Source organism: Solanum stenotomum, chromosome 7 (genome assembly GCF_019186545.1).
Source record: "Solanum stenotomum isolate F172 chromosome 7, ASM1918654v1, whole genome shotgun sequence".
Classification (NCBI taxonomy): domain Eukaryota; kingdom Viridiplantae; phylum Streptophyta; class Magnoliopsida; order Solanales; family Solanaceae; genus Solanum; species Solanum stenotomum.
The window spans coordinates 52,496,204-52,515,646 of NC_064288.1; the positions used below are offsets into that span (position 1 = coordinate 52,496,204).

The window sequence follows — 19,443 nt, forward strand, 5'->3', positions numbered from 1 at the left end:
AAAATAAAAACAATAGTACAATTTTCATTTTCCATTATATAAACAATGTGGTAAAAAAGATGAGAAATCCCAAAAACAATTGTGACATTCAAGGCTTTATTACAAAAGTAGCCATATAATGTAGATTAAGTTTTAAAAAATAGCCATTTTTGTTTTGGCCATTACATCCTCAACAAACAAATCAAAGTTTTTCTCTGAACTTCCATTGGCTAATAATGCAATTTCCATAGTTTTTTTCACTTCCTTTATAACCTTCCTCAAATCTTTTGAATTTTCTTCACTCATAAGAAAATTAATCTTTTTTGCTATTTCCTCCTTTGTTATAATTGATTTATTATTAATATCATAATTATCACAAAGATTAATCCCAACTTTCCAATCATCAACCACCAACTTTCTATTAGTTTGTTGATCAACACTTATAGGATGACATATCATTGGTACACTTGCCCATAAACTCTCCAGAATCGAATTCCATCCACAATGTGTCAGAAACCCTCCAATTGCCGAATGCGACAATACGGCCCGTTGATCACACCACGGTACGATCAACCCCCGATCTACATTTTCTTGAAATCCAGCTGGTAAATAATTATCCGTTTCGTCCGTAATCGCCAAATTAGGTCTAAGTACCCAAATAAAATATTCCACTTTGCTAAGCAATAATCCTTGAGCAAATTCCATAACATCTTCTTTGCTTAAACTACACAAGCTACCAAGTGAAAAATATAACACTGAGGATTTAGGTTTAGTGTTTAGCCATTCCAAACAATTTGACTCTGGCCAAAAACTTTTGGAAATTTTGACATTTTTTGATGAGTTGACTTGATGATCATGAAAAATTGGACCAATAGCAAAAAAGGGTTTTTTTGTTTTTTCTTGGAATGTTGAAATTACTTTGGATTCAAGTTCTTGTATTGTGTTACAAATTATAATGTCTGATTTCTTGGCTTCTTCAAAACCTTTGTAGATAATTTGATGAAGAATAGTTGATGTCTCTTTTGTTTGTAAATATGAAGGTAAATCACTTGGATCAATTGCTGAAATTCCTGGTATATAATCTATGGTATCCTTTCTATTATCTATAAAAAAAATAGCAAAAGTTAGTCTAGTAATCAACATCATGATGAAGTTAATTAAACATAGATAATGTAAGGTTTTTTTTTCCATATATAATAACCATGGGGTATTCGGAATCTACTGATCAACTAATTCAAGGGAAAGTGGAAATCAATGTGCTTGAACATTAGGCCTTTAATTTGGTTAAGAGTAGAGGGATCTCGGATATCTCACTCACACCTCAGTGTAAAGTATTTTTACACTATCAATATATTTTAACGTGTTATAGCAAATTTGGTTTGTTTAACTTTTTAGTTTACTAATCAAATTTATTGTAAGGAATTTTTACACTACACAATAGTTCAACAGAAAATTTCCGGTAGGAGTGACTTTATAGGATAATAGACCAAACATTAATGGTTTTATTGTCACGAAAGAAACAAAGTGACTTTACTAGGTAATTTCTATAAGTTAGATGACCGTACTAGTAAATAACTCTACTTGAAATTATTTGCTATATTGCTAGGGCTCTCACAAAATGTCGACGTGTGTGTCGGATCCTACAAAACCAATTCAATATAGAGGATCATAAATGGATACGACAACATTTTTGACAAGTTTGAACAACATGACAAAGGGGATAGAATGAAACTTACCAATTGAGCCAAAATGACCATTTTTGAGCAAAAGGTCAAGATGATAGTCTATAGTAAACACCAAAGCAGGTTGAGTGAAGAATGAAACACTAACAAGTCCATACTTATTAGCAATTGTTGTCCCCCAACCATAGAAAGTGTCAACAATCAAACAAGTTGGTCTAGGACTATCCAATTCTACTAACTTCCCAATAATTTCATCAACATGACAAGGGTAATTTAGTAAAAATCCTTCCCAAAACTTCTCGGTATTCAACCCCGAAAATCGATCAAATTCTAAGGGAAAACCATCACAAACTGTTTGATAATGTATGTCAAGGCCAAGTTCTTGAAATTTTGCAAATATGTTATGAGTTTGGTCTAATTGTTGTGATTTGGTTATTTGGGCATGGGTGTACTTTGTGTTGATAAATGTTATGGTAAAGCCTTTTGTTGCAAGTTTTAGTGAAAGGTGAATACTAGGATTTATGTGGCCTTGAAATGGGCATGGAATTACTATTGCATGAGGTTTTTGGTTGCTTTTTGCCATTGTTGTTTTTTGACTCTTCTTGATAAGGCTACTCTTATATATAATATCTCTTTCATTACAAATAATGAGGGCGTAGAAGAATATACTTTATTTGCTACGCATTGAACTCAATATTTTCGATAAAAATATTAAGATTTACTTTTTTTAAAAATGTGATAAGATGAATGAGATTTCTACACTCACTACTTTAAATATAATCTTTAGATGACGGTAATAACTTAATTGCCGCTAAATATGTATTTTTAGTGATTATTAACATTTTTTGTAAATGTCTCTAAAGCCTATAGCGACACTAAATCAAATGGCAAACTAATGACAATAAAGATTTTAACAATTTTTGATAATGTAGACATTTATTACCGTTAAAAGCTATTTTGTTATAGTAACTCTTAATCAACGATAGACGTTCGAGCCTTGAATTTGATCTCAATCATAATTTCCTACTCTAGAGGAAAAGCTACTTTCATTTTGGACCTATTGGTTTGTAGGCACATGCTCTAATCTTTTTGAGATATCGACCCCACCTAGTTTTCACTAGATTTGTTTATAAGAATACCCTCCAAATAAAATCGAAATTTCTGATAAGAAACAATTCTTTCTTAATTGAATCAAGTAATTATAAATATCAAATGTTTAAATAAAAGAATCACTAAAATTTAATAAACATTATATTTTGAATTTATAATTTTGGAAATATAATATATTTAATATTACAAATTATAAAGGTCGAACTCAATCAAATTAAAATTTTGAATAGATGCACACCTAATTCTAGTTGATTGAGTCTGAGGGATTGCTAAAAGTATATAATAAGACAATAAAATGTAACTTTCTGATAGATAAAAAATTGACCCCTGCCGGCTAATTGTTGTCCTTTATTATTTCACAGAAAATATAAATTTAGGCAGTTGAACATTATCTCAACATCAAATTTGTCAAGGGGTAAAAAATTATCCCACTAGTAAAAACAAAATATGTTTTTTTTTTAATGGAATTTAATTAGCTAAAAAAATTATATTTAGTCCATGGAAGATAGTGTAATCATGTGTTATTATGTCTTATCAAAAGAAAATTACAACTTTGTTCAATACGAAAAAGGTGTTGGTATCTTTATGAAACGGTCCCAGCCCTAACGTGTTATTCAAATTGTATTCTTTCTCTTGTTTCTGTCCTAAAAGAATTTAAACCCTATCTTGCTAAATATTGCACTTAAATTGACTCTCTTTTTTAAATTAAGAATCCAAATTTTCTTTACCTTTGCAACTTTTGTAATTTTCTTATTAACACTATATTGCTAAACAACTTTTATAAGTTTCTTATTAATAACCCTATATTGCTAAAGGGATATTCCAAAATCAGGTTCCAATCCACATTATTTTAAAATTGGAAGACATGTGATATATGAAATAAACAGAAAGGAATTTGAAGCTGACTAAAAAAGAGAAATTGTCACATAAATTAAAATAGAAGGAATATCACATAATCTTTTCTGCGTGTATATTACTTCTTTCTCGAAATCCAAAATTTAAATCTGATAAATTCAACTTTTTGAAAAAACTTGCGCACTAAATTCACTCATGTGAAATTTAATATATTTTAATTAATTTTCACATATATGTTTCATGCACCTCTGGCCAAATGACTTTGAGGTTAACAATAAACTCAAAATTCATAAACTCTAAATTCTGACTCTACGTCTAACTTTATTTCCCGGCGAAGCCGGAACATAGGAAGGTAAATATCCTTGTTATTATATATCTAGCAAGGAGTGACATCTGAATGTATATTTTTGTTCTTTTGATTTCATATCCATATCCATAACCACATTTTAAACCCGACTAATCTAAATTCATGTCAACATAGAACCCACTAGAGAAAAGCACACCCTACTAAAAAAATCATATCTGAGATTCGAAAGCTAAACCTTTGCACAAGGAACTATCTCATCCCATGCACCATATCCTTTGACAATAATGTATGGTATATAAACATTATATGGAGTATAATTCTAATAAAAGAACAGTCAAAATTGAAGTATGGTAACATATTTTGAAATTTTGGTTTCCCATGTCTATTTATAAACTTTCACATTGTTTTGGTTGTCGATTGTATAATATCAATATCAAACCTTGTTATGCCAAAGTTGAGAATTTGCAACATCTATGAGTCAAAAAAACAAAAATAAATTGGCATTTTTACGTGCTGCACATAAAATTCTACACAATGTACACATCCAGAGACACCTGAAGTACTCTCAAGAGTTATATTTTGTACATTAGAGAGGGAACGTTTGTCCCATTTCAACCCTTTTTCTCTTTTCAAAAGCGCTATGCATACTTGCGCGTTGCACACATGGACGAAGTTCTGGACTTGAGATTGTTGTGACACACCTATAAGTTAGCTGAACTAAATTTTTAAGTCGAGAAGCTTAGACTTCAGAACCGATCTTTAAATCTGAAGTCTTTACAGGTTCAACAACAGTAGATCCAGGTTCTTTCTTGTCCAACCCAAAGAACGAGCAATTTTGGAATGCATCCAGACTGTTAACTATGAGGCGGTTAAAACCACCAAGACTATCACTCAGAGTTATGTCTTCACTATGATATCTACATGAAGGGGCGTCCAGTTCTAGCGGTCCTAAAGAATCTGTCTGCAGAGTTGAAAGAGATGAATTCGGTAAACACATGCCCTCAAAGCCGACATACTATATGGCTGTATATATATAACTGATGCAGCATCACTAATAGCAGAAAGGCAGGAAAGATTTACCCAATATATGCCAGAGAGCCCATTAAGATCCTTTGCAGAACCATCCAACGCTTGTGCATCTGATTGACACTCATCCACTGGGTCATCATGAGCAGGTTCACCGGTAAAGGACTCCATGTTCCCAGGCAAATCCTGCAAAAGAAATAAAAATGATGAATACGCTCCATATCGAACTAGCACAAAGTGATGCTTCATGAGATTCTCTTCGACATAAACCTTGATTCCTGCATCCAATACTAGGGAAGATGACTGAGCAATCTGCTGGGAATTCTCTGCACCAACATTGCTGGATGAACACTGCGCTTTGTCACTGAAAGCAACATTTTTCTTAAATGCAAAAGCATCACATGTATCTTCAGCATTCCAAATGGAAGATGCTTGAGGTGGAAGAGCCATCTGAGAATCAGCTTTGCTTTGATGTTTATATATATGAGCAGCAATTGCTGCATCAAACGAGTCACAGCTTAATGGCATCTGTGAGAGAAAATGAGAGCTTCTGCACAAAGCTGAGTCAATGCAGTCTGTTTCCTCATCATCAGGTGCATCAAAGAGAAGATCTCCAACACTTATGTTGGTAAGGCTATCTTCCCAATCCCCTGCTGAGAAAGCACTGGCCTTGCTTCCCTGCATATCATGCTAATAGGAAGCAAGTAAAAATTCAGGAATAGAATAATGACCAACTCACAACTAATTCATTGATATGCAATACAACATCCTTTCAAAGCTTCCCTTTAACACACACCCCAAAAGAAATAAGAATCAAACAGGGAGAACCTCAAAATCCATTTGCTTCAACTTGAACATTTGAAGATAGAACTTCAGTTTCTCCCCAACAAGTAAAAACATGTTTTAGACAATCATTGTATTGGCATGAATTGGAAACTGATAGCTTTATTTACCGATCAGACAAACAAGAGCTAAGTGAAGAATGTATTACAATATCTCTTGAGTTTCACTAAATCAGGGACTGAGTACGCAGTTCTTTAATAGCTGATCTAAAGGGGATAATTTCTTATTGTCTAATTTTGATCCTTCTGCAATGGGTAATTTTACAGTCGGGATTTTACTGATCATTTAGAGATATCAGATAAACTACTCAGGCTTTTAGCCTTTGGGCAATCTTTTGAATAATTAGACTGTAAAAATTAACTCACAAAATATTTTTCACGGGACAAACTTCTCAAGACAGCAGCAGAGAATCAGTCCAGTCTAAATTGGGAATAACACTTGGATCCCTAGATCCCCTCAATCACTCTTTTTAGAGCAGTGAGCTTAAAAAGTAGGCTGGTTTTCTACTTGGACCAATTTTGTCGATAATTTGCTCCCTGATCATATCATCATATCTTCATGATCAGTGCCCTCATTTGAAAATGATTTCTCCTGGGATGCAACCTCAAATAGGCGGTTTCTTCCTATGGAAGTCCTTATCCTCTTTGACACGATTTTCCAGCAGATTTTACTTTGATTCCTACCTTAGACCAAAACCCAATGCCAACCATCTCGTTAAAAATTTGTACCTAAAATTATTTCCTTAATAAGCTATTGCATCATCAAGATAAGGTGGTCTTCAACATATCTCACCTAGAGCGAAATCCGCATACTAGAAGAATAGAAATAGCCCGTATAAAGTTGACAAAACCAGGTTTGCTGAAGTTCATCATGTAATAGGACAACTCAGTAAGTTTCAAAAAGGTGTGCTATGACCCTTTTTATAAAAAAATTGGTAACGTTGAAAGGAGTGCTATGACTTTATTCATCACTCAAAAATGCAGACAATAAAAGCAAACACAAGGATAAGCTGAAAGTAAAAGAGCGAAATTCAACTGAATTGCCAGTTCTCTGAGTTTCTATAAAGCAAATGAAGCCAGAATGAGAATGAAACTAAAGAAAAAAAATACCATCTCAGTTTGTTCTGCTGTGGTTGCATCCCCGTTCTCCCTTCTATTCAATGGCAGAGTTCCATCATGATCATAAGTGTAGGTATTTAGACCCATGCTTGCTTGCAAGTTTGACTCACCAGACAGCTTGATTGACGAGGATGTCACAGTCATTCTTGGGTTAGAAGCTAGTGGTTCTTTAGAAAATCGTACAAGTTTACCAGGGGATGATGCTAGTATTTCCGCATTATATTCATTTGTGATGTTAGGGTTAATATTTTGCATAAACGGAATGGTAGATGACAATAGTTCAAGAGGCGTTCCAAGCTCAGCATTTGGAAACCAACCATATCTAAAAGAAGGATAAATAAATCAGCCCCACACCTATTGTAGAGATAACTTCTGAAGTATAAAAACGTAAACGTAAAACACGGACCTGAGACGAAAAACTGGAGGGCATCCAATCAGATTATGCACATCAGCCGCACTTTGTGTAGTATCTTTCGTCCATCTCAGGGATTGCACCAGGTTTTCCATCTGTACATGGTAAGGAAAAAGCACCAGTTCTCCAGTTGCTATGCTCGAACTTCCCCATTTACGATTGAGATGCTCCAAAACGGATGACATCTTTTTTCGATTACTTAGAGTGAGCTCCAAGTAAGGGTTATGATTATCCTGACGCAGAATGGAAAGAGAAGTGATAGCAAATAAGTTTTACATCAAATGTTATAACCAGTTAATCACAGAACAGCAAAGAGATTTACTTAACCTACCATTTCCAGGGCTCTTCTAGTTCCTTCATCAACAGGAAACAGCTGGAGCTTGAGTTTCATACAACTCTGTAAATTATTCTCGTTTAACAGATTTTGGGATAAAGTCGGCAAAGAATGCACATTTTTGCCAACATGTTCAAAACCATTTATACCTACAAGTTATTCATATAAAGGATAGCTGGAAGTTAGATGCATTTGACGGAACCAACAACCCTTAATGGAAACAAGAAAGCTTCAACTAACTACCCACCCTGCGAATTCTGGACCAGTCCGACATCTTTATCAATAGTTGCTCGTTCCAAATGCTCTGCAGCATCAGCTACCAATGAAACTCCAGCAATTGCAGCCTTCTCCCACCTTTTGTATGCAGCTGTTGATGCAGAACCTGCCACCCAGAGACAATACAACCGAGGTTTGAGCTCAGAGATAGCTTTGTTATTTAGGAAAATGAAAAGCAAAAGAACAATTAAAAGAAAAAAAGCCAAAGCAGTAAGGCAGACTATATCAGTCATAGAAATATCACTAATAACACTCCTCTGAACATCTCAATTAAGGTATGGAGGGTGGGAGGAAGACAATGGTTTGGCTTGCCACTGTAATGACATGTCGGTCAAATATTTTTATGATGCCATATAGCCATCTGGAAGTAGTGTAAGGAGAACAAAACAAATACTCCAATGTAAAAGTAAACATCTATACTCATTGTTATATAATAGTCCATAGTCCATACCAAGAATAATTCTTTCTACATGTAAGAGAATCTGAGCAACCAACTCAAAACATACGGAATGAGAGTAGTAGCCAAAGACCTTTAAAATCCACTTATACCCTAACATATCCAATATGAAGCAATGTGTATCTCTAACATATGCTTTGCAAATGGATGCAGGGAAACCATAAAAGCCAAAGAAGCAACAAATGCAATTCATTCATGAACTTTATAAATAACAAACCTGTCCTTCGGCGATGTCTAGCATTTTTCACAGAAGAGTCTACTTTTGCATTGCTTCTATTGACACCCATAGAGACATGGCGTTTTATAGAAGAGCCTTTTCCAGATCCAAATTTCTGTACGTCCTGGTTGTCAAGAAGAACCACTTTAACCGTCCGACTATCATTAGTTGACACTCTGCCATGACTTGAAGGAGATCCAGCAGCTGTAGAACTACTTTCTCCTTGAGAAGGACGCCTTCTTACATTCTTTTTCCGGTCTTTCAACAGCTGACTCTCCTTTATGACAATATAATGTACTTCAGTCCCAGCTAAAAATATAAGAAATCATGCTGAAACGTGGAGCGTTATAAAGGACGAAAAGTTGAGCTCTTGACTGACCAAAGTTTCAATAAATATTTTAAATCTCCGTGGTTTCAAATGAAGCTTTGAAGCTTTACAGCTATATTTTTCCAGTAAAGACCACCTACAGACAAAGTCAAATTTAGCTATATCATTAGAAGTAGCTAAAAACATGTACAAGTGTCACAAGTACGCTACATTTTGCTCCAAGTTAACATAATAGATTTTGTTGTGAATAGGACAAAGTTTGTGGTTTACTTCTCCAAACCAGCAAATAGGATATATTGCTGGTTTACTTCACCATAGGAAAGACATACAAGTATAGCATGCCTCTAATGCATAATTATCACAGAAATAATACTATATTTTAAAAGCGTAAAAAAAGACAGCACTGATCTCATAACTTCATTTCTTACCACACAACACCATCCTTACATTTAATGTATAGCCTGCTTCTATGTCATAAAAAATGGACCAAAAGAGGGTTGTGCTGCTAATGAAATAGCACAAAAAATTTCCGACCAATAGTTTCATCAGTTTGAAACAGCCGGGAGTGAGATCAATGACTAGGTAATGGCTACCACATACCATCGCAACATTGCAGCATTAGTATCCTTGGAATTTTTGGCATCAAGACAAAGTTCTGGACCCAACAACTTGTTCATACGCCTCACTAGACGATAATAATAATGTCTGACCTGCCAAATCAAAGCAATAGAAATGTTAAAAAAAAAAAAGGAAAAGATAAGTGAAGCAAAAAGCATAGAAGAAAAGATATGTGGATAATTAAATAAATAAATACATCTCGCCATGTATCACCTGATCCTTGTTTTTGCTATGCACGCGACTAGTAATTTTCTCAAAATTCTGAAAAAGAAAGTGCCGCAACCACAGTAATTATTGATCCCACAAGAAAAATAAAACAAAAGAGGAAGCCAGCTTTATGCCTATATATACACCAAAATAGTGAATTACCTTCCCAACTTGTCGCAGTGCAGAGAAAAAGCTTTCTTCCTCCTGACGTGTCCATGCAGCCCATTGACGTGGCTGTCTTTTGGCTGCATTAGTAATTAATATCCCAGCAGCAAAAATGACAAGTTAACCTTCCACAACTAGAGAACGATTAAGTGTAAAACAGCTAAGATATAGCATTTATTTCCATGACGTACCTGGCAGCTGAAGCATGACCTGGTCTTGGGAGGATGGTACCAGCTGCGTCATTGCATGATCATGTGTCAGCACAGACTGCTGTGAAGCAAGATGATCTTTTGAGGGTATCACTGACAGTGCCACTGCAGGATGTTGTGTCACACCAGAAAGCCCATCCTTGCCCATAAAAGTCTCGGGATGGAGGCATGTGTCACGCTCTAAGGAGACCTGTTGTACCATTTGCATGTTGAAGTCATCTGAAGTATTAGCTTTGCATTCTATATTCAACTGCAAACACCAGAAGGTACTTCTCAAACCTCCAACAGATAAAAAAGTACCTAGAAAAGCAAATAAAAAACCACACAATATTCAAACAGAGAAATTTAAGATTGATTAAGTCACGTATAGTCAGTCTTGCAGAAAAGGAAGTAACATCGATCTCTTATATATCAAAATACTACTCTGTACAGATCCATGCATTAGCACATGCTCACAATATGACAACTTACGCAGCCCCACCATTATTAAAGAACCTGCATGGGATACAATATTATAGAAACCTACAAAAAACCTGAAGCAACTAAAAGTAATTTGGAAATACAATATAACAGAGATCTACAAAAGTTTATCATGCATGAAAAAAGAGTATCAAATGACAATTACCCACAAGTGAACGGCTTATTTTTCTTTTACTCGTCCTCCATCATACATTTTGAATACTTCAACAACCTTTCATAAGTGTTCCTTAAAATATTCAAGAAATATTCACAAATCTACAATGCACACTGGGACAACTTGCAACAAAGTTTAAATCATATTGGTTCATAACTTAAACTTTATACATATGTATGTACATATGTGTCCTTACAAAATATCTATATGTGCATATGTGTGCATGCAGACATGAGCACAGAAAAAGATCTCTAGAGAAGATCAAGTAAAATTAAAATTGCTTTTATTTAGAAAACTAGTTCATTATGAGAATAAAAGCTTGACTGCATAAAGGACTAGAAAAAAAGGTAGCAATCAGTGGCGAACCCAAGATTTTTGCTTAGGGGGTTCGAAGTATAAAGAAGAAGTTAAGATGGTAATGCGCGGTGAGCGTAGTAGCCTCTCGGCATACTCTTTGTACAAGAATCATAGATATTTCATTGGTTCATAAAAGTAAAGACTAAACTAATCAAAAATACCAAGGACAAAGATGCATTGATAAGAATTTTAGTGGATCGATTGTATTACATAAGTTAATTTCTAAAACACGTGAAAATTAAATGATGAAAAAGGGAGCGAGACGGGGAAAAAAGATATTTACCTTATCAAGCTAAATTTAACTCACTTTATTATAGCGTATTAAACATTTCTTTTTACTTTTATCATGCTCCATCGAGCATTCTTAAAATTTCTTGTGCTTTTTATACTTTTATTTTGTAATGTTTTACTTTATATTTCACTTTTTAAAAATTTTAAATTAGTATCCAATCAATCAAATATTAATATGAAAATCGTCAAGATTCTCTAAAAGTGTGTAAGAATAGAGTTACTAATATTATAATGCATATTCAGAAGATAAATAAATAGCATCGTCAATTTTTTTAGTTCATATAGTTCAATTTACGAGGTTAGTCATAATTTGTTAAAAAAAAAAAATAACGAATAAATCAAATAAGTTTAGTTTCCATCTCTCTAAAATAGAATAAAAAATATAAAAGAAATTTCATGAATTCTAATAAATTAATATTTTTAAAAGCATGTTGACGATATTTAAGTTTCTTCATTCAATTACATCTAATTTACATTTTTTTTTAAAATAAATTATATTTCTATCTCAATTTCAAGTTAAATATAATTCATCATTTTTTAAAAAGTTATTCAAACGTATATGAAAAAAGAATTACGTTGAAACAAAATGAATAATAGAAATAAAAAGAATAATATATAAAAATAAAAAGAATGTGTCTAATAAATTTAAACAAAAACAAATTAAAAAGAAGAAATGGAATAAAAGGAAAAAATAATGAAAAGGAAGAAGAAGGTTAAGCCCAAAAATTCCATTTTCCAAAGCATTAAAAAAAAAGAGGGAAAAAATGTTGCCAGTAGGATTTGAACCCATGACAAAGGGGCATTTCATGAACCACTTATCCACTAAGAAGTTTGTCCTTTGTTTTCAGGGGTTCATTTTAATATATACACACATAAAATCAGAATTTGATGTTATATATATAGTGTAATTTTTTGACGAGGGGGTTCGGGTGAACCCCCTAGGCTCCACCTAGGTCCGCCCATGGTAGAAATAAAGTAACAAATTATTTATATTATTATTATGCCAAGTAAAGTCCCAAATTATTTATAGAAACTATACAGAGGTGCCATTTTTATTTTTACTTTTTTGAGAAGAAGGTAACATTTGTGTATGTTGACGACTCAGTGCAACCGCACTGAAACCATATTTACAACAAAATCTGAAAACTGAAAAACTGACTCACAATCCTAACAAGATCCTAGGTTGTCTATAATTGAGTCAGTATCCTCCAAGTATATTGGCTTGCACCAGAAACAAAAAAGTCTAATGCAATTTAGTTTGACCATCTGTAGATCACAATTTTTTCTCTCAAAACATCTTGAATTCCTTTCCTTCCATATTGTCCACCAGATGCAAGCTGGGACAATTCTCCATCTGTCTCTGTCTGCAGCTCCTACTCTTGCTTCCTCGCAACAATATAACAAGTGAGTTACTTTGTTAGGCATGACCCAGCTAATGTCCCTAAGGCTAAGAGAAATCCTCCATAGTTGTGTAGTTATCCTGCAATGTAGAAATAGATGACTAACTATCTCAACCTCTTCACCTCAGAGGTAACATCTGGAACATAACGAGAATTTCCTCGAGTTCCTCTTGTGTCGAAACAACCTCTCTTGCCAATAACCAAGTAAAACAGATAACTTTGAAGGGGATTTTGTCTTCCATATATGCTTCCATGGTGTCAGTTGGTTTCCTTGGTTCAAAAACTTGTAAAAAGTTCACCTTGAATATGCCCTTGCTATCTAATTTCCACCACAGACTATCTGCTTCTTCACTAGTACCTTTAAACTCCTCCAACATTCCGAAGAACTCAATGACAAAATCAATTTCCCAGTCATTGAAGTTCCTCCTGAATTGAATGTCCCATCCTTGTTGTGTCCAGATGTCAGCCACTCTCACTTCCTGTTGTACTGCCATACCAGCTAATTCAGGGAACAAACCCAACCCTTTAAACTATCTGATCTCAGCCACTTATCCTCCCAAAAGAAATGCTTTGTAACCATTTCCTACTTTAATATTGGTGTGGTTCTTCATAAAAGACCAGAGTACTCTAATTGATCTCCACACACTAACCCCATATGGAGTAATTACTTCCTTTGTCATCCACCTATCCTCCTCGCCATATTTGATTTTGATAACCTAACTCCAGTACGCCTGAGGTTCTTGTGAATATCTCAAGAACCATTTCAATCTGAAAGCCTTACTCTGTAACTTAAGGTTTTTAATGCCAACCCCCCNTGTTTTTCCCCAAAGCTATTTGTTCCATTTAACTAGGTGACGTACTATTGAATCAGTTTCCTTATTTCCTTTCCAAAGAAAGTCCCTTCTAGCCTTGTCCAATCTCTGAATGATACCATCTAGAACGGGGAAGATGGACATCATGTAGGTAGGTAGAGCATCCCATACTGAATTTATGAGAGTAAATTTTCCTCTTAATGATAAATACTATGACTTCCATCTAGACAACTTCTTTTCGCACTTTTCAATCACAGAGCTCCAAATGTTCATGGAGTTTGATTTTGCTCCCAAAGGCATTCCAAGATAGGTCGTAGGTAAAGCTCCTACTTCCCCACCCAGAATCTTAGACAACTCATGTTTTGTAACCTCATTGATAGGGAACAACAAACTCCTCATCCAATTTATGTGCAAACCAGAGACTCCTTCAAATAACACCAGGATTGATCTCCAGATCAACAATTGACCTTCATCAGCATCACAAAAGATTAAAGTATCATCTGCATACTGGAGATGTGTGACTTCCAAGTTGGGGACAGAATTTAAGTTTGTTCCCACCTCAAAACCTCTTAAACAGTTAGTGCTTCTTGCTACCTTGATCATACTATTCAGACCCTCCATGGCTATGATAAACAAGAAAGGAGACAGGGTCCCTGCCTCAGACCTCTTTGAGTTAGGAAAAACCTTCTAGTGATCCATTAATCAGAACAGAGAATCTAACAGTTGAAATGCAGACTTTCATCCATTTGATCCATTTCCTTCCAAATCCCATACACGAAAGTATATTCCGAAGGTATTCCCAGTTTACATGGTCATAAGCCTTCTCAATATCCAATTTACATAATATTCCTATAGAGGTGCCATTCAATACATAAATGTTTTAAAACTTGCAGAATTCATGTCTTACCTTTACATCATAATTCTTTTGTGCACAAACTATCGAGTTTTCCTTTTAAGAACAAAGAAAGCATGTCACGTTACCTTTCTTTTTTTTTTTAATAAGATAAGTAGTATTAATAACAGCATCAAGAAGATGCAAAATTTACAAGATATGGCATTTGAGCTTACAAAAAAATCCCTGGCTTACTATACAAACTATCTAAGCTAGAGCTAATGAGTTAGTAAAATCCTAAAGTTGTTCTGCATTAACAGCAGGATACAAGTTGGACCAACTAAACAAATTTTCAATGCACCTAGTCTTCAAAATGCCTAAAGCAATTGACATATAAGCATGTGTGGAATAAATACATGTGGTAGGTCCATGATTCAAAAATGTTAGGAATTAATAATGTCAATTAAAGCATCTACATTGTTAACATATTTACAACTACAGAAAAAGGCAAGAGTCAGTAAACATGTGGGACTTTAATATGAGCAGAAATTGATATGCCAACAAAAACATCTGCGATTTCTCTCCCTCCACAAATCCACAAGATGATGCTGGGAATAGTATAGATTTTGTGTCTTCCTCCCAAACTAACTCAAATATGCATATTGCCCGATGGATCCCTAGTAGGTTTAGGAACATATACCACAGTTCCTTACCCACAATGTAGGAACACATTTTCTTTCTCTTTTACAATGCAAAAGTATCGACTTATAAATATGCACCAAGATGAAGCCAAAAGATTACATGGTAACACGTACTCTGTTGACTGGAATCGAAGTGTAACAATCCATGGTTAGGATCTCCTGTGAACCGGAAGCCAAAATCCCTACTTCCTAACAAATATCTCTTGCTAGGCATACTTCATTAGCTCTCCACCTAACGTTGGAGACTTCGGGAGGGGGGGGAGGGGGGGGGGGGGGNGGGGGGGGGGGGGAGACAGCTCTGTGCTTTCGGTAAAGATATGGCACCTAGGCCTAACTCAACCCCAAAAGCTAGCTCATGAGGGGAGGATAGCCCAAGTCCATGTAAGGAGAACACCAGTCTATTCCCCAACCAATGTGGAACTTTTACCCACTCTAACACCCCCCTTCACGTCCAGGCCCAACTGGAGCGTGGATCGGAGTCCAAACGGGGATAGACCTAACTCTGATACCATGTAAAGATATGGCACCTAGGCCTAACTCAACCCCAAATGCTAGCTCATGAGGGGAGGATTGCCCAAGTCCATATAAGGAAACCATCAGTCCATTCCCCAACCAATGTGGGACTTTTACCCACTCTAACACTTTCAAAGCAATAACAATGTCATGGTCTTTTGTTCTACCAAAGCATGCCTTCATAGAAAAAGAAACATTTACCATTACTTTTCCGCCTCATGGAATGAAGCCTTGCAACCCATTTCTCCTCCCAATTTCTTCAATAGATGAATTAAGCTCTCACACTTCCACTCATAACAAATTCTTTGATGTCCAATATGGTTATTTTGCACTGTGTTATGTTAGCTTCAGAATATGAAGTAAAGTTGAAAGGATTAGGAACTATTCCCTCAAGCGAGTGAGATCAAGCTATTGATGGTGCAAAAAACTTATATCTACAGACCATCCCCATATTTCAACATATATAATTCTTTTAATTTCCTCCCAAAACATTTAAAATATCATTCTAATGCTCCACCCTATAAGTAGAGAAACAATTTTAGTGCACCAGTGATCTTCTATGACTACTTAGCATTTGCAACTTTTCCCCACAAAACAATCTTCTTAGTGGTTAAACTTTCTATAGCCATTTCTATAGAAGACTTCTATTTTGGATCTTCATATGCATGATCCTTTATTACAAATGCCTCCTTTTTCAAATATCTTACCACTTCATCCCCTTTATCAAATGGTATTGATGTTTCCTACTATTGACTTCTCCAAGTTCCTTCTAATTTTGTCTAACTGCTTTGTGACCCTGGAGCACTGACAGATTATCTTTTCTCGTGAGCTAAGAAGTTTTGGATCACTTCATATCTGAGGCCTACATGTCATGATTTGTTTTTTCCAAGTAAGATTTGTTGATTAAAAGCACTGGAGATACTAGTATTTACATAGCAAGATTTACAAAGGAACCGCACTCCCCTACAATTCATGAAAAGATTGCAGAATATAATAGTGTTAAAGGCCCATTTAAGCATGCTCAAGTTCTGAAGCTAGGTGAATTTAGGTTGTACGCTTCACTTCACTTAGCCAGCACCTAAGTGTAGGTATCAAGGCGCTAGGGGCTAAGGCGTACGCATCATCACCTGTGTCTCTATTCTAGGAGGGTGGAATGTGGAAAGAAAGGAACACAAGATGTTTCGAAGAGAAGTAGATGCTATACCGAAGATCAGATAGAAATGTTCATGGCTTATGGTGTAACCTTTTTTAAACAATATTTAGTTGTCATTCCGTAAGTCCTATTCGCCCCTAGATTATATGAGGAATAAATCTAAGCAGGGTCCTATCTGCCCATCTTTGAACAGTTAAGAAAGATATGCAGTTGGATTATGGCTTTAAAGGGATCTCTACTTCCTTCTCAATATCCTCTGCCGATAGGAAAAGACTGCGAGACACCTCCTTACCGATAAAAAATAGATAGAAAGAATGGGTTGTCTTAATACATGATTTTGGGGGCAGGGGGGAGGCTTTTCCAAAGAAACCTTTTAGTGGCCGCTCTCTTCCTCATAAATTTTAGGAGTCTTTATTCGGGTTCTTGAGTGTCCCGTTGTTCTCTCATTAATTGGTTATGGTTATTCCTCTCCGTTTGTATCTCTTTTACCAATTTTGTTCACAAGATTGAATGGAAAATTCTCCTCCAAAGCCTCGATTCAATTGTTCAAAAAACAACAAACACAATCGGAAAATAGATTAATTGTTGAGGGAACATTATTAATGAACTTCCTACATTTAAGGACAAAATATTTAGCGATCAATACTAGTCATTTAAATTGAATTAAAAACTGGACTGCACTTTTGCATCAAAATCAAAATTTTAAATTTGTTTTTGAACTTAATTTGCAAGATCTTTACTTCATTAATTTCACTTAAATATAATTTAATTACTTTTTTTAAGAAGCTTTAGGTACTTCATTTTTATGTTACTTTTAACGATGGCGATGTCTGATTAAGCATGTGTGCACCTCAAAATTCTACCAGGTACTTGTTTCCTCCCACCAGCACAAGAACCGACCATCTGTGCAATTGGGCCAATTGTCGGACATTGACATCGGTGGAGGGATGAGTTGTTTGTCTCCTTATACTCACCTCATAAGCTAGCTTTTAGGTTGATCACCAGGTTGATCACCGAACACATGTCAGATGGCATTGTGATCAATAAGGCATTAAGCTTCTCATAACTAATTCCTCTGTTAGGTTATCCCTCTATTTCATTTTATCGTAAGGTGATTGACTAGGCAATAGGCACAAACTTTAAGAAAGAAACTAAGAAAGATTGACTTTCGGAACTTGTCATCTCAAGGATGCCATGATACTTTTGTGGCTATAAAACTATGTCATTAAGCATAAAATGAGAAGTTCAAAACTAAATTGTTTCTAAAAATAAAAAAAGTATCATCCTATATGGAACAAACTAAGAAAAAATAAAAAATGTCACGCACAATGGAACAAAGGGAGTAATTGCGTTTAGCCTTCCACGTTACAAGATTGTAACACTGCTATTCTTTTATCCTGTCTTAATTCATTGCTCAAATAGACAAGTTTCCAATCCCACTAGACATTATAAAGGGATGTGTAGTGAGAGAATCCAAGGCAAAAGGTTTTTGGAGTTATTACTATAGTCCCACACTTACTTCATGAGATTCGAGAGGGAATATCAAATAGCTATTACTTTCCCGTGCTTGGTTTTAAGTGTAACTAAAGCTCCACGACATTCTCATCCATATCTCATGCTTATAGTTCTCTAATTACACACTTCCCTAATACATTTTCGTCCAAAAACTTAAAGCTTGGCAACATATTCAGTTTAATTTAGTCTTTTTGATGCTTACAATAGCTAGATTTATTGGTTCTTCAATTACATTGTACTTTGTAGTTTCGGTTATATGATTATATCCATCAGAAATCAAGCAAACTTTATCATTACCACATCAGCTCATTAAACAGACAATAAATCGACACACACAAAAAAAAAAAAGAAGATCTGAAGTCCTAAAATTAACCAGATATGATGCCCCAATTACTAAAATTGAACATAGAAAATGTCTAAAATCACCAATTTAGAATTTCCATGGACCACATACAAGCTTCCTCAGGAAGAATGCACTATATAATTCTATATCCATAGTAATCAGCAACAAAAAATCAAACTAAACCTCTTTAATCTAAATATTGAGAAAATAAAACAGGAAAAATTAGAGAGGAATCGCGAAATTCAGGTCGGTTTCCGAGTACGAAGAGTTAGATAGTTACCGTGAATCAACCGGAGAAGTTGACGGAGAAGAAACCGTCGTAAATCCAAGCGGCAAGTCGGCACCGGCAGGAAGCAGCAGGTGGAAAGAGGAAAGTAGATTGGAATTACGAATGGATTCAATTGGTTAGAGAGGAAATTGAAAAGGAAAGGAAAAAGAGAGGAACAAAAAGTACAATATGAGGAAAATTACACATGAAAATCTCCCCTTCAATTGTTTTATGGTTTTTGTATTAGGGTCCGACTAAATTGAAATTCAAGTCAAGACTAAACACACTTTGTTTGGATTATGAATTATGAATTATTTTATAATTTATTGTATTGTATCACGTTATGTTATTTTAATGATTATAATGTTTGGAGATATTGTATCGTACTCCATCGTTTCATAATAATTTTAATGATTATAATATTTGAATAGATTGTATCGTACTCGATCATTTCATAATGTCACACATATATAAATCAAAA

At 34.9% G+C, this 19,443-nt stretch overlaps 3 protein-coding genes across 3 annotated transcripts in view; 1 reads left to right on the plus strand and 2 right to left on the minus strand.

Moving 5' to 3' along the window:
• The window catches only part of LOC125870200 (uncharacterized), a 390,460-nt gene that overhangs the window by 21,902 nt on the left and 349,115 nt on the right, over positions 1–19,443 (plus strand). The gene's annotated exons all lie outside the window — the stretch shown is intronic.
• LOC125870184 (UDP-glycosyltransferase 86A1-like) lies at positions 22–2,263 on the minus strand. The gene is made up of 2 exons (XM_049550535.1): positions 1,716–2,263; positions 22–1,082 (listed from the first exon to the last, which is right to left on the minus strand). The coding sequence occupies exons 1-2, from the start codon at positions 2,242–2,244 to the stop codon at positions 133–135; spliced, it is 1,479 nt and encodes a 492-aa protein (XP_049406492.1). The 5' UTR covers positions 2,245–2,263; the 3' UTR covers positions 22–132.
• LOC125870175 (TSL-kinase interacting protein 1) lies at positions 4,414–19,169 on the minus strand. The gene is given in 15 exon segments (XM_049550524.1): positions 4,414–4,894; positions 5,014–5,145; positions 5,230–5,637; positions 6,912–7,242; positions 7,327–7,565; positions 7,664–7,815; positions 7,914–8,048; positions 8,617–8,893; positions 8,996–9,080; positions 9,545–9,654; positions 9,776–9,823; positions 9,932–10,014; positions 10,126–10,443; positions 18,975–19,145; positions 19,148–19,169. Coding segments are annotated over 15 exon segments (2,733 nt in total). The 3' UTR covers positions 4,414–4,672.

Excerpts from the sequence above, each read along its gene's own strand:
- LOC125870184 (XM_049550535.1), bottom strand. The coding sequence starts at position 2,244 with ATGGCAAAAAGCAACCAAAAACCTCATGCAATAGTAATTCCATGCCCA. Across the intron at positions 1,083-1,715 it reads TGGTCATTTTGGCTCAATTG|ATAATAGAAAGGATACCATA; the intron begins GTAAGTTTCATT and ends TTTTTTTTATAG.